At 43.5% G+C, this 14,556-nt stretch overlaps 1 protein-coding gene across 1 annotated transcript in view; it reads right to left on the bottom strand.

The window, feature by feature from the left end:
* anapc1 (anaphase promoting complex subunit 1) overlaps positions 1-14,556 on the bottom strand; it is a 199,978-nt gene that overhangs the window by 83,993 nt on the left and 101,429 nt on the right. The window contains 2 exon segments of the mRNA XM_048596681.1: positions 3,930-4,021; positions 11,149-11,383. Coding sequence (XP_048452638.1) covers positions 3,930-4,021; positions 11,149-11,383 — 327 coding nt within the window.

Below are 14,556 nucleotides of genomic sequence, written 5' to 3'. Positions count from 1 at the left end.
AAGGGTCAATGGACTCGAAATGTTAAGTTTGTTTTTCTCTCTGCAGATGTGCTTCTCAAAACTGCTCTTATTTCCTCGCTTATTGTGTGTTGCTCCATCACCTTTCCATCCCTCCTGTCTCTTAAGGCTTGCTAGATTTCCCAGCACTTTCTGTTTAAGATCAATAATATCTTTCACAAGTTGTCAAATCCCCTCCTTGATCCATAAAGAACTATTTGTAATTTTGTTGATACCAGCTACACGCTTACCGGTCACATCCGAAGAAAATTGTGCAGCTATCATTGATGTTTCTGCACTTGCTCATTTTATGCCTTCATTACGGAAGCTACTGCCTCACCTCTCATTTATCCAAATTAAAATCTCTTTGGTAGTTTGATTCAACAAGATCGCTTTGAATGCTACAAAGTCCTTGAGCCATAGAGGCTGCCATCACAAACAAATGCTATAATGCCAAATACTTTCTCTCAGATATTGAATGCATGACCCTGGAAATATCAATCACTGTTTCCCTGATGGAGCCTTCTCCACTGCCATCAGCATCTGCTTCCTGTTAACGCAAAAGTTTTCAGCACTAATTTGAAATAGCTCCCCTGTGATTTCAAAAATACATTTTCTTGCAAAAAAATAGAATTAAAAATACACAGAAAAGAAACGTCAGTGGTACAGTCAATTATTTGATTTTGAAATTAAAATTTCTCAGTTATTGTATTTTATTTGCATAAACAGCGTATGGAAAACTGTAGGTATGCCACTAGAAATGGAGAAATAGAAGCGATAATGGTGGAAATATTAGGCAGGTCAGTTCTCAACCTCAGGGGAACATTTCTGGTATGATATATCCCAAACCCGGAATGCTCTCTTATCTGTTTTGATATCTTATTCTGCCCAACCTATTCTGTGCTGATGTACCATGATGTTACATTGTATTGTATTGTATGGCACATACAGCAAATTGAGCCCAATAGCTCCATGTAGATGTTAAGACTAAATATATCCCTTGAAAACAAATCAAGGTCATTAAAAGTAGGAGTTGCATATTAAATTAAATCAGTGTACAGAATGCAATCGCCCCCCCACTTTTCTCCTTAAAAAAAAAGACACAAACTCAGATTGAGTTCTTCAATCTGGAGAGTAAAATTACAGTGAAAAGTTTAAACACATGACTATCTATTGGAACATTGAAACAGGTGGTGGGAACTTGGCCCCTCAAATATGTTCTGCAATTCAATGAGATCATGGTTGGTCTATGACTTAAGTTACATAAAACTTCCTTTGCTCTATATCCCTCAACAGCTTAGATTTGTCTTGACCAGTCTCAGATTTAAAATTTTTGGCTGATCTAGCATGACTAGCCATTTGTGGAAGACAGTTCCAAACATCTGCTGCCCTTGATAAGTCTGGGTTGAGATTATACCTCCCAGTCATAGGTTCCCCAACCAGTGGCAATTGTTTCTCCTCATGTCACCTACCGGCCATGTTTTATTTTCTTGAACACTTCAATCAAATTATCCCCTAATATACTAAATTTAAGAGAATCCAATACGGCACTGCTTACCAATCTCCAGTTGCCCTTGGTGGCAAGTGAGCTGCCTTCTTAAAGGAATGAAAGGGTCTGGAGAGATAGCAGGAATATGGCACTGGGACAGAGGCTCAGCCATAATCAGATTGAATGGGTTAGCAAGCTTGAAGGGCCAAAAGGCCTACTCCCGCTCCCAGTTTTTATGCTTCTTGAATCACTGCAGTTCCTGGGGTGTGAGTACACCAAGAGCACTGTGAGGAAGGGAGGTCTAGGATACTGACCACCAACAGTGAAGAAATGGCAATGTAGTTTTAGGGATAACAAGGTGTAGAGCTGTTTGAACATAGCAGGCCAAGCGGCATCAGAGGAGCAGGAAGGCTGACGTTTCGGGCCTAGACCCTTCTTCAGAAAATTGTGTAGTTTTATGTCAGGATAGCATGTGCTTTGAAGGGAACTTGCAGGTGGTGGTGTCCTCACGTTTCTGCTATCCTTGTTCTTCTTGGCGGTAGAGGTCATAGGTTGAAGGCGCTGTTTTCGGAGGCTTGGCAGATTGCTGAATGCACTGCCCGAGAGATTGATAGATACAAGATCAATAATAACTTTCAAAGGGAAACTGGATAAATACGTGAAGAGAACAATGTGCAAGACTGAGGGATACAGCAGGGCAATAGGATGAATTGGATAATTTGGATAACAGAGATAGACAGATTCTTGATTTCTAAGGGGATCAAAGGTTACAGAAAGAAGGCAAGGGTTGAGAACTATATCAACCATGGTCAGCAGAGCATACTAGACGGACTAATTCTGCTCCGATATCTTATAGTCTTTTCATGGAGCCTTCTGAATGCCTTCGGCCTGTGCTGCAAGATGTTATGACATGTGATAAACCTCAGCAACAGTCAGCAACAGTCCTGCTCTTGACTGCCATCTAGCAATCTGTGCTGGGTGCAGACACGAGGCAAAGTCAGAATTAAGCTCACTCTGAACTTCTCAACAGCCTCTGATCCATTGGCAGTGGGATCACTTAGCTCTGTCTGTCACTTGCTGCTTATGCTGTTCGACATGCAAGTAGTCCTGTTTGGTGGCTTCATCAGGTTGACATGTCATATTTAGGTATGGCAGGTGCTGCTCCTGGCATGCCCTCATGCACTCTCCATTGAACCAGGGTTGATCCCCTGACTTGATGGTAATGGTTGAGTGGGGAGATGTACCAAGTCATTAAGTTATAGATTGAATTGGAATATACTTCTACTGCTGTCGATGGCCCCCAGTCTTGAGTTGCTAGATCTGTTTGGAGTCTGTTCCATGTATACTTTCACCGTGTAAATAACATGATGGAGGGTGTTCTCAATGTGAAGGTGGGACTTTGTCTCTACTAGGACTGTGCAGTGGTTAATCTTAACCTGTAGAGGCATTGAATATGCACTAAAATTTACCAAAATGGGATCAATCTTTTAAAGTGATTCATTATCTGCAAAGCATTTTGACATGTCAGGTGATCATTAATGGCACTATAAATGCAAGTCTGTCTTTCACTTGCTTCTACTTGATGTAGTTACTTAACATCCTCTGATAATATCTGACCAGTTCCCAGTGCCATAATGTTCCAAACTGTTTGCAGTCTATGAAGGATCCTTTGAACCATAATGCCTGTTCCAATTTAGAAACAACAGCAGTTAATTTGTGCACAGCAAGCTTCTACAAGCAGCAATCTGATAATGACCAGATCATCTGTATTATTGACATTAATTGGTGAGAAGTATTGGCCAGGAGACATGGAAACTTCACTGCTGTTCTTTGACAATAATGCAATATGGGATGTTGCTGGAATGGAGGATTTGAGGTATAAAAATAGACTGGAAAGACTTGGATCTTTTTCATTGGAGTGTACGAGGTTGAGGGGTGACCTTATTGAGGTTTATAAAATCAAAAGGGGTATCGATAAGGCGAACGCCAAGGGCCTTTTTGCTAAGATGAGGGAGTTCAAAACTAGGGGGCATATTTTTAAGGTGACAGGAGAAACATTTAAAAAGGACAGGAGGGGCAACTTTGTTTTTTTTTTACACAGTGACTGGTTTGTGTGTGGAATAAACTGCCAGAGAAAGTGATGGACGCAGGTACAGTTGCGTTTAAAAGACATTCGGTTAAGTTCATGAATAGGAAAGGTTTAAACGGATATGGACCAAGTGCAGGCAGGTGGGGCTAGTTTAGTTTCACAACATAGTCAGCATGAACCGGTTGGACTGAAGGGTCTGTTTCCGTGCTGTAATGACTCTACAACAGCCCCTTAGCACGTCAATAACCTGAGGCAGCTTGAAGGCGGAAACAAAACTAGGGTTTCAAGTGGTTAAATCCGTTTTGTAGAAAATGCAGATAACTGAAAAGAATCATCTGTGCAGCTGATACTTACCCCAAGACAGACCATGCCAAGAGCAAGACCAGAAGCCAGTGAGTACGATTCCCTATCAGTACAGTTCTCCATCTCAGGGCCTGGTGGGCGACCTAAACAGAGGAAACAGGATGTGATTGCAATGTGCAATTAAGTCACAACTGGAAAGACTTTGCTTGCTGCTTTTTATTTCGGATTGTCAACTTTTGCAAAATTTCGCTATTCAGTTGAGAAATGGTTTGCAGAATTATAGATGTTCCTTAATTTCTACTGTGAACTTGTTTTCCTCAGTTGGTATTTCTAGGACAAATCATTACTGGCAGGTGAAAATTGGCAGCTTCTGATTCTTGAAGTAAAAAAGGAATTGTACAGCAAAATCACTAGAGACAATACCTTCAAGCTCAGTAATTTCTAAATCATTTCCAATCAGGATTTCAGCAGATAATCTAGGATAATATTTCACTGCTGCATTGCCAGAGTGTTGCTGAGACTGCAGCACTCGGAGTCCAACAGAAATCTAGTCTGAACGTTCATGTTAGAAATAGTGCAGGAAGTTCTCATCAGAAACCCGTGTCTGCATGGGTTTCCTCCAGGTGCTCTGGTTTCCCCCCACAGCACCAAAGATGTGCACGCTTGGTGGATTGGCCATGGGAAATTGCCCATAGTGTTCAGGGATGTGTAGATTAGGTGGATTACGCAGGATGCTTGGAGAGTTGATGTGGACTTGTTGGGCTGAAGGGCCTGTTTCCACACTGTAGGGATTCTATGAGGCAGTGTCATTTATTTAATTTGCTCTGTGTGGGATCTTACTGTGTTGTTGCATTTGTAGTCTATTAGATCATAATTCCAAATCCAATTCTTTCAAATGTGAAACACTTTGTGATTCCCAAGGGATGTTTTTACATACTATGATAATTGCAAACTCGTCCTCCCCTAATTTTATTTTTCCTGTGAATTCAACAAGATTTAATTCCAAATTCTCCTCAGCTACAGACAGAAATAGTGCCTTCTGTGGAAGGGGTGGAGGGGGATGCGGGCAGTGCTGCTGAAGTAGACTGTGTCAATGACAAATATTGGCTGCTACTGGAATGCAGAATATTCCAATATAAAAACACATCATTCAGATTGATCATTGGAACTCTTTAACTTACTCTCTCCATTCTGCTCATTTCTAATGTCCTTCAATATTACGCTGTTCCAAACAGGAGTTTATAGCGATTATTGCAACAGCACTTTGCGGCAGAAAATTACAGGTTTGGCTTTTCACCTTTGCTTCAATTCTTTGCGATTTTTAAAAATTTGTTTGCTCCTAATGCTTTGTTACATCAGCAGAAATGATCTATCAGTATTTATCATCCTGTAACCCTTCAACATCCCTTAAGATCCTGTTAGGAATGTCAATTTTATGCTAATTAGAGTCAAAGGACGCTTTCCTTTGCCTGTTTTACTCTTAAGATCAGACAAGGAGTTAAAACACTTGCAGCTTATCAAAAATGAAAAAAAAAACACATTCACAGCCAGTACCAAGATCACAAAACATACTCTGCTGGATATTTCCTAATCAGCTTGTTCAGGGATGTGACTACATGCCTCTAGAGCAGGTAGGCCTCCTGGCCCAGAGAGAGGGACACTACCGCTGGGTCACAAGAGCCCCAATACTCTGCCACAGATTCATGCATTACTACAAAGTGGGCTTGAACCTCCAGATTACTTCCTTCAATCTCACGTTGCAATGATCACACTTCTACATTGAGCTGAAGGCTCTCATATAGAACCTCCTCCATAAATTTCACTTCGGGTCTCATGCGAGGGATTACTGGCTCAACATACCAAAGTCTCAAAAAGGTTCAACAGTGATAGAGAGTGACAGAGTCATAACAGCAACAAGGACATTACTCAGCCCATGCTGTCTATCAAGAGCAATCCTGTCAATCCCATTTTGAGACGCCATCCCGTCATTTTATCTCCCTCAAGTGCCCATCCAATTTCCTTTTGAAACTGCTGATCATTTCTGCTTCCACAATCCTTTACACAGCAGAATCCAGGCCATGACCACTTGCTGCTCAAACAACAGTTCTGCATGGACGAGTGGTACTATTGTAAGGCTATTAAACCAGAAACTCAGACAATGTTCTGGAGACCTGGGTTCCAATCCCACCATGTTCGAATTCTACAATTTGAATTCAATAAAAAAGTATCTGGAATTAAGAGTTTAATGATGACTACTGTCGATTCTCAGGAAAACCTATCAGGTCGACTATGGTCCTCCAGGGAAGGAAATCTGTCTCTTTGTATGTTCTGGCCTACATTAGACTCCAGACTCACAGCGATGTGGTGGACTCTCAATTGCCCTCTGAAATGGCCTCGCAAGCCACTCAGTTGTATCCATCGCTACAAAGTCTCAAAGGAATGACACCGGACGGATCACCCGGCATTGACCTAGGCACCAGAAAAGACAACACCAGAAACAGCCCGGTCAACCCTGCAGAGTCCTCTTTACTAGCATCTGGGGATTAGTGCCAAAATTGGGAGAGCTGTCTCACAGACTAGTCAAGCAAGAGCCTGAAATAGTCAGACTCTCAGAACCATACCTTACAGACAATGTCGCAGACACCACCCTGGATATGTCCTTTCCCACTGGAAAGATAGATCCAGCAGAGGTAGCAGCACAGTGGTACACAATTGGGAGGGTGTTGCTCTGAGAGTCCTCAACATTGACTCCAGACTCCATGAAGTCTCATGGCTTCGATTCAAACATGGGCAAGGAAGCCTGTTGCTGATTATCATGTACCATTCCCCTTTGGCTGTTGAATCAGTACTCCTCCATGTTAAACAACACTTGGAGGAAACACGAACGAGGGCAATGGCACAGAATATACTCTGGGCAGGGGATTTCAACATCCACCATCAAAAATGGCTCAGCAGCAGTATTACTGATCGAGCTGGTTGGGTCCTAAAGGACGTAGCTGCTAGACTGTGTCTGCAGCTTATGGCGAAAGAACCAACAAGAGGGAAAAGCTTACTTGATCTTATCCTTATTAATCTGCCTTCTGCAGATGCATCTGTCCATGACGGTATCGGTAAGAGTGACCACAATGCAATCCTTGTGGAGATGAAGTCCCCACCTTCACATTCAGAATATCTTCTACCATATTGTCTGGCACTATCACTGTGCTAAATGGGACAGACTTTGAATAGATCCAGCAACTCAAGACTGAGCAATCCTGAGGCGGTGAGCCATTGACAGCAGCAGAAGCATATTTTAATTCAATCTTTAACTTAATGGCCTATCATATCCCCCACTCAACCATTACCTTCAAGCCAGGGGATCAACCCTAGTTCAATGGAGAGTGCAGGAGGGTATTTCAGGAGCAGCACCATGCATACCTGAAGATGAGGTTTCAACTTGGTGAAGCCACCAAACAGGACGACTTGCACGCCAAACAGCGAAAGCAGTAAGTGACAGCAGAGCTAAGCGATCCCACAACCAACGGATCAGATCTAAGCTCTGCAGTCCTGTCACATCCAGTTGTGAATGGTGATCAACAATTGAACAACTCCCTGGAGAAGGAAGGGCTTCACAAATATCCCCATCCTCAATGATCGAATAGCCCAGCACATCAGTGCAAAAGGCTGAGGCATTCACGGTAATCTTCAGGCAGAAGTACCGAGTAGATGATCCACCTCGGCCTCCTCCAGTGGTCCCCAGCATTACAGATACCAGTCTTCAGCCAATTCGATTCACTCCACGTGATATCAAGAAACGGTTGGAGACACTGAATACTACAACAGCTACGGGCCCCGACAACATTCCAGCAACAGTACTGAAGACTTGTGCTCCAGAACTTGCTGCTCCCCTAGACATGCTCTTCCAATAGTTACAACACTGGCATCTACCCGCCCCATAAGTCTACTCTCGATCATTAGTAAAGTGATGGAAGGTGTCATAGCGCTATCAAGCAGCACCTGTTCAGTGAAACCCAGTTAGGGCTCTGCCGATTGTGGTATCAAGGAGCCCCAGCAAAACTGGAAACAATGGGCATCGGGGGCAAACCCTCCCCTGGGTGGAGTCATACCTGACACCTGGGAAGATGGCTGTGGTTGTTGGAGGTCAGTCATCTCAGCTCCAGGACATTTCTGCAGGAGTTCCTCAGGGTAATGTCCTCGACCCAACCATCTTCAGCTGCTTCATCGATGACCTTCCCTCCTTCATAAGGTCAGAACTGGGGGTGCTCGCCGATGATTGCACAATGTTCAGCACCATTCCCGACTCCTCAGATACTGAAGCAGTCCATGTTCACATGCATCAAGATCTGGACAATACCACTTGTCAACCCAACCCTGGGTAAGTAACATTTGCACCACACAAGTGCCAGGTTATGACCATCACCAATAAATCTAACTCCGTGACAGTCAATGATGTTACCATTACTGAATCCCGTAGTATCAATATCCTGGGAGTTACCACTGACCAAAAACTCATCTGGACTTGCCACAGAATCACAATGGCTACAATAGCAGGTCAGAGGCTAGGAATACTGATGCGAGTAACTCACCTCCTGACTCCCTAAAGCCTGTCCACCATCTACAAGGTACAAGTCAGGAGTGTGATGGAATACTCCCCACTTGCCTGGATGGGTGCAGCCCCAACAACACTCAAGGAACTTGACACCATCCAGGACAAAGCAGCCCGTTTAATTGGCACAACATCCACTAGCATCCTCTCCCTCCACTACCGACGCTCAGTAGCAGCAGTGTGTACTAAGATTCACTGCAGAAATTCAGTTGTAGATTTCCTCGCCAAGCTGGTATGTCTGATTGCACACATTTCGTCACCCTGCTAGGTAACATCGTCAGTGCGCCTCCGGTGAAGCGTTGGTGTTCTGTCCCGCTTGTTATTTATATGCCTCAGTTTGTTGGGGTGGTTGGCATCACTTCCGGTTCTGTTTCTCAGTGGTTTGTATATCGGGTCCAGTTCTCCGTCGACTGGGACAACACATCCATAAGAGCACAAGCCAAACAGAGACATGCCAGGGTATTCCTGGAGGCCTGGTATTCCAACCGGAACTCCATCAACAAACACATTGAACTAGAACAGATATACAAACCACTGAAAAACAGAACCAGAAGTGATGCCAACCACCCCAGCAAACCAAGGCATATAAATAACAAGCGGGACAGAACACCAACACCTCACCGGAGGCGCACTGATGATGTTACCTAGCAGGGTGATGAAACATCTGCAATCAAACACACCGGCTCAGTGAGCAGGTCTACAACCTCATCCATAACCCGAGCTACAAACCTTCTCAAAAACTTTAAATTGCAGAAATTCACCAAAGATTCTCAGAAAGCACCTTTCAAATGCACGACCACTTCCATCTAGAAGGACAACGGCAGCAGATACATGCGAACACCACCACTTTCAAGTTCCCCTCCAGCCACTTTAATTTTCTAATTGTTTCTTGTTTCCTAAGAATTTCGTATTAAGTATCTGTAGCTAGGTACCTTTGTATCCAAGATGGCGCTGTAACGTGGCAACCGTAAATTTTTCAGTGTTCATTTGAGTACATGTGACAATAAAGTTGATTCAATTTAATTCAATTCAAGCCTCTCACCATCCTGACTTGGAAATATATCGCTGTTCCTTACCATCGCTGGGTCAAAATCCTGGAATTCCCTCCCTAAGGGTATTGTGGGTCAATCCACAGCAGGTGGACTGCAGCGGTTCAAGAAGGCAGCTCACCACCACCTTCTCAAGGGACTGGCCAGCAACACCCACATCCCACAAATGAATTTTTAAAAATGCATAAAACTGTGTATAATTAGGTGTACACTTTTGGGCAGCCCATTATATTTTAAAAAAGTCATATTTTCATTAGATTAAATGAAATTTACCATCCAGAATTTCCATTTTCTCATCAACTCAAATGGTGTGCTACACTCAGTCCAACATTGCCTCTTCATTCCAAAATAACTCTTACATACTTTACATTCTTACATGAAAATAACTGACTGTAAATTTCCTTTTGATGAGTGGGAGCAGGGGAACAGAATTCAAGATTTTGGGTGGTAACCAAGATTATTTTACTTTGCTTGATTTTGATGTGTATCCCTTCAGTCTTTTGTGGAAAGAGAATCTCGGTTCAACAGTTCATTCAAAGTACACCACTTTGCACAATGTATCACCCATACTGTACTTTTACCAGAACACCATATTGAATTAGGAGATCGGGGAGGTGGTGGCAGACATAACTTGTTATTTATATGCCTCAGTTTGCTGGGGTGGTTGGCATCAGTAAAGTCACTGAACTCATAAGCTCACAGCCTATGCCTAATGCTCTGGACATCGGGCTTCTGATCCCACCAATGCTGTTAGTGGAATTTGAGTTCAGAATAAATCTGGAAAATAAATTTGCGTCAGTACAAGCACCTATCCTAAGACCATACCTGATGACACTGGATCCACAGCAATGTGGTTGACTCTTAACTGGAGTAGTGTGTCCAGTTCTGGTCTCCTTCTTATAGGAAGGAAATAATTAAGCTGTAGAGGGTTCAGAAAAGATTTACCAGAACGTTGCCAGGAATGGAGAGCTTGAATTATAAGGAGCGGCTAGACTGGGACTTTTTCATTGGAGTGCAGGAGGTTCAGGGGTGACTTATACAGGTTTATAAAATCATGAGGAGTACAGATAAAGTGAATAGGCAAGTGTCTTTTCCCTAGGATGGGGGATTTCAAGACTAGGAGGCACATTTTTAAGATAAGAGGAGAAAGATTTAAAAAAGACACGAGAAGCAATTTCTTTAACAGAGAGTGGCTCATGTGTGGAATGAATTTCCAGAGGAAGTGGTATTTGCAGGTAGAGTTACAACGTTTAAAAGACATTTAGATAAATACATGAATAACAAATGTTTGGAGGGATTTGGGCCAAGCGCAGGCAGATGGGACTAGTTTAGTTTGGGATTATGGTCAGCATGGACTGGTTGGACCGAAGAGTCTGTTTCCTGCTGTAGGACTCTATAACTCTAAAGACCCAGCAAACCACTCAGTTCAAGAGCAATAAGGGACAGGCAATAAATGCTGGCCTTGCCAATGACATCTATGTTCCTTGAAAGATTAAAGAAAATAAAACTTGAAATGCAAGGACACAGACAACTTCTTGACAGATGAAAGCTTACTGGAGTGAAACCAGCTGCTAAACTTCTCTGGTAGGTGAGCTCAGAGCTGAAGATGCCTCACCTATTTCAGTCAGAAGTACTTCAGCAATGTGTCGGTGTGCAGTTCCTTGATATACAAGTCCTATACCCATCACCGCTGCAACCTGTAAGTTGTGAGGGACATCCAGTTCAGTTGAGGTAGGAGGCAGCAGTGCAGGGATATGAATACTCAGGAGACGCGTGACTGATATATCCATTGTGCCCAGTTTTGCAGCTGAAATTCCCAGGAGCAATCCAATGCTGGTCATCTCATGGCCCTGCCAGACAGCACAAGGAGAACATGCTATTTCAAAAAAACTGCAACAAGGTAAATTACCAATATCTAATATGATCATTTCAAATCAATTGTTGCATACCAGATTCATGAAACAAACCAGAAGTGAGAACAGTAGTGACTTAAGAACGCAAAGATGATTAAAACAAAACAACTTCAATGACTGGAGGTAACTGAGGATAAAAACAAAATCCAGCACTGGTGAGAGAACTCAGTGAGGATATATAAAAAAAGCAATGCCTAGAGAACAGTGAGGATAAAAAGTGGCAGCACTAACTAGAAAACATAGTGAGTATTAAAAGTGAGGAGAGAGGAGTGAGGACTGGGGAGGGGGGGGGTGGGGGGGTGGGGGTTCGGTGGGGAGGGCGAGGATAGGGGAAGGAGGGGAGTGAGGACACGGCACGGGGAGTGAGGGCAAACGAGTGAGGGCGTGAGAAGGAGGCAGAGCGAGGATGCGGGACAGCAATCTGAGGACTGGGCGGGGGACAGAGTGAGGACTGAGGAGGGGGGACAGAGTGAGGAGGGGGGACAGAGTGAGGAGTGGGGACAGTGAGGAGTGAGGAGTGGGGACAGTGAGGAGGGGCGACAGAGTGAGGAGTGAGGAGGGGCGACAGAGTGAGGAGGGGGGGACAGAGGGAGGACTTGGGACGAGATAAGTCAGGACCCGGTACGCAGGATAGAGGAGAGGATGTGGGAAGGGGCATCTCCTGTTCCTCCCCCAACCCCCAAAACCAGGTCACAATTGCATCCTGGTTAAACCAGGACCTGAACCTGTTTAAATACAGGCGTGCAAATTGAAGGGACATAAAGTTCACATGAGCTGATGTCAGCCGTTACTGACTGAAAGCAAAAAACACTTTTAAAGGGTAAATGGATAGAATCTGAAATGTGCTGCCTGAGGCCGTGGTGGAGGCAGATTCAATTATGGTCCTCAAATAGGAATTGAATAATAACCTGAAAAAAAATGCAGAGTTAAAGGAAAAGGTGAGAGTATGGGACTAGTTCAGCTGCTGTAATGGAGAGCTAGCAGGCCAAATCAGCCCCTCAAACCTGGCCTGCCATTCTAGGTCACGGCTGATCAGCAAATCCCAACACTATATTCCCACGAGATAACAAGGTGTAGAGCTGGATGAACACAGCAGGCCAAGCAGCATCAGAGGAGCAGGAAAGCTGAAGTTACGGGTCTGGACCCTTCTTCAGAAAATGATATTCCCACTCTACTCCTACCACTATTGCTCTTGACGTACAGAAATCTATCAATCTCTGACTTGAATTTACTCAATGACTGAGTTTCCACAGTCTATTGGGGTGAAGAATTCCAAAGACTCATCACTCTCTTGAATGAAGTGGTAACTAGTGCAGTGCCAGGACCACAATTATTTATACTATAAATTATAGACTTGGATGAGGAAACTGAATGTACTATAGCCAAGTTTGTGGATGACACAAACAGCCTACAGATGGATAAAGATAGGATAAGCAAGTTTGCAAACACTTGGCAGATGCAATGTGGGAAAAAACTGTGGTTATGCACTTTGGCAGGAACAAAGGATTTAAATATTATTTGAATAGAAAAAGTCTATAGAAAGCTGTAGTATGGAGGGACTTAGGGGTCCTTGCGCATAAGTCACAAAAATCTAATTCAGAGGTACAGCAGGTTATAGGGAACACAAATGGAATGTTGACCTTTATTTCAAAGATTAGAACTAGGAAGGCTTTACTAAAACTATACAAGGTACTAGTCAGACCACATCTGGAATATGTAAACAGTTTTCATCAGCTTCAAAAGGAAAGATATACCAGCATTGGAGGCAATCCAGTGAAGGTTCACTAAGATGAACAGACTGCCTTATGAGGAGAGGTTGAGTAGATTGGCTCTGTACAAATTGGAGTTGAGAGGAGACCTTTTTGAAACATACAAGACTCTTAGAGGGCTTCAGGAGAGGTTATTTCCCCTTCTAGGAGAGTCTAGGACCATAGGGCATAATCTCAGAATAAAGGGTCGCTCATTTAAGATTGCAATAAGGAGGAATTTCTTCTCAGTGGATCAACTGGAATTCTTCACCGCAGAGGGCTATAGAGGTTGAGCCATTAAATATCTTCATGCCTAATACAGACAGATTTTTAATCAGTAAAAGAATCAAGGTGCAGGCACAAAGGGCCAAGTAGCCTCCTCTACCTTGCAACAATTTTCTGATTCTGAGAAAAGACAGAAAATTGGAGTTGAGGGTTATCAGATCAGCCATGATCTCATTGAATAGTCTCAATGGGCTGAACAGCCGACTTCTCTCCTATATCTTATGGTCTATGCTCTCAGAGTGAAGAGGTTCCTTCTCATCTCAGTCCGAAATAGCTTGTCTTTTATTCTGTGACAGTGTTTCATGCTTCTAGACCCCACAGCCAAGGAAATCATTCTATACCTACTCTACCCCTTTAAAAATTTTGCAATTTTCCATTAGGTCATCTGTCATTCTTTGAAATTCAAGAAAATACAGCCCCAGGCTCCGTCATCTCTCCTCACGGCCAAGTCCCACCATTCCAGGCATCAATCTGGTGAACCTCTGCTGCACTCCCTTTATTGCAAGTATATTTTTCCTTAGAGAAGTGGATCAGAACAGCATGCAATACTCCTGGTGTGATTTCATCATTGCTCCATACGATCAAAGCAAGACTTCTTTGTTCCTGTACTCAAGCCCTTTTGCAATAAAGGCTAATATATTGTTTGCCTCATGAGTTGCTTGCTGCATATAAATGTTAGCTTTCAGTTACTTAAGAACAAGGACCCTGAGGTGCTTTTGGATATCAACACGTTCCAATCTCTCAACTTTGAAGAAATAATCTGCGCCTTTGTTCCTTCCATATATTCTATCTGCCATGCTCTTGCCCAATCACATGCCCCACCCACCTCTTCCCGTGACCCCCACCCACCTCTTCCCGTGACCCCCACCTGCCCCAAGTACAACAGAGCCTGCGGTAGCCGCATCGGTCTGTACAGCCACCTACAGACTCACCCTGACAGTGGAAGAGAGTCATCCTCGTCTGCAAGGGACTGCCAATGAGTCGAAATCACTTTGAAGTCTCTTTGCATCTTTCTCACAACTCACTTCCCATGTTTTCTATCATCTGTAAATTTGTAAAAATTACATTTTTTCTCCA

This window comes from Rhincodon typus, chromosome 5, assembly GCF_021869965.1.
Source record: "Rhincodon typus isolate 14 chromosome 5, sRhiTyp1.1, whole genome shotgun sequence".
Taxonomy (NCBI): Eukaryota; Metazoa; Chordata; class Chondrichthyes; order Orectolobiformes; family Rhincodontidae; genus Rhincodon; species Rhincodon typus.
This window is presented reverse-complemented; position numbering and strand designations above follow the sequence as displayed.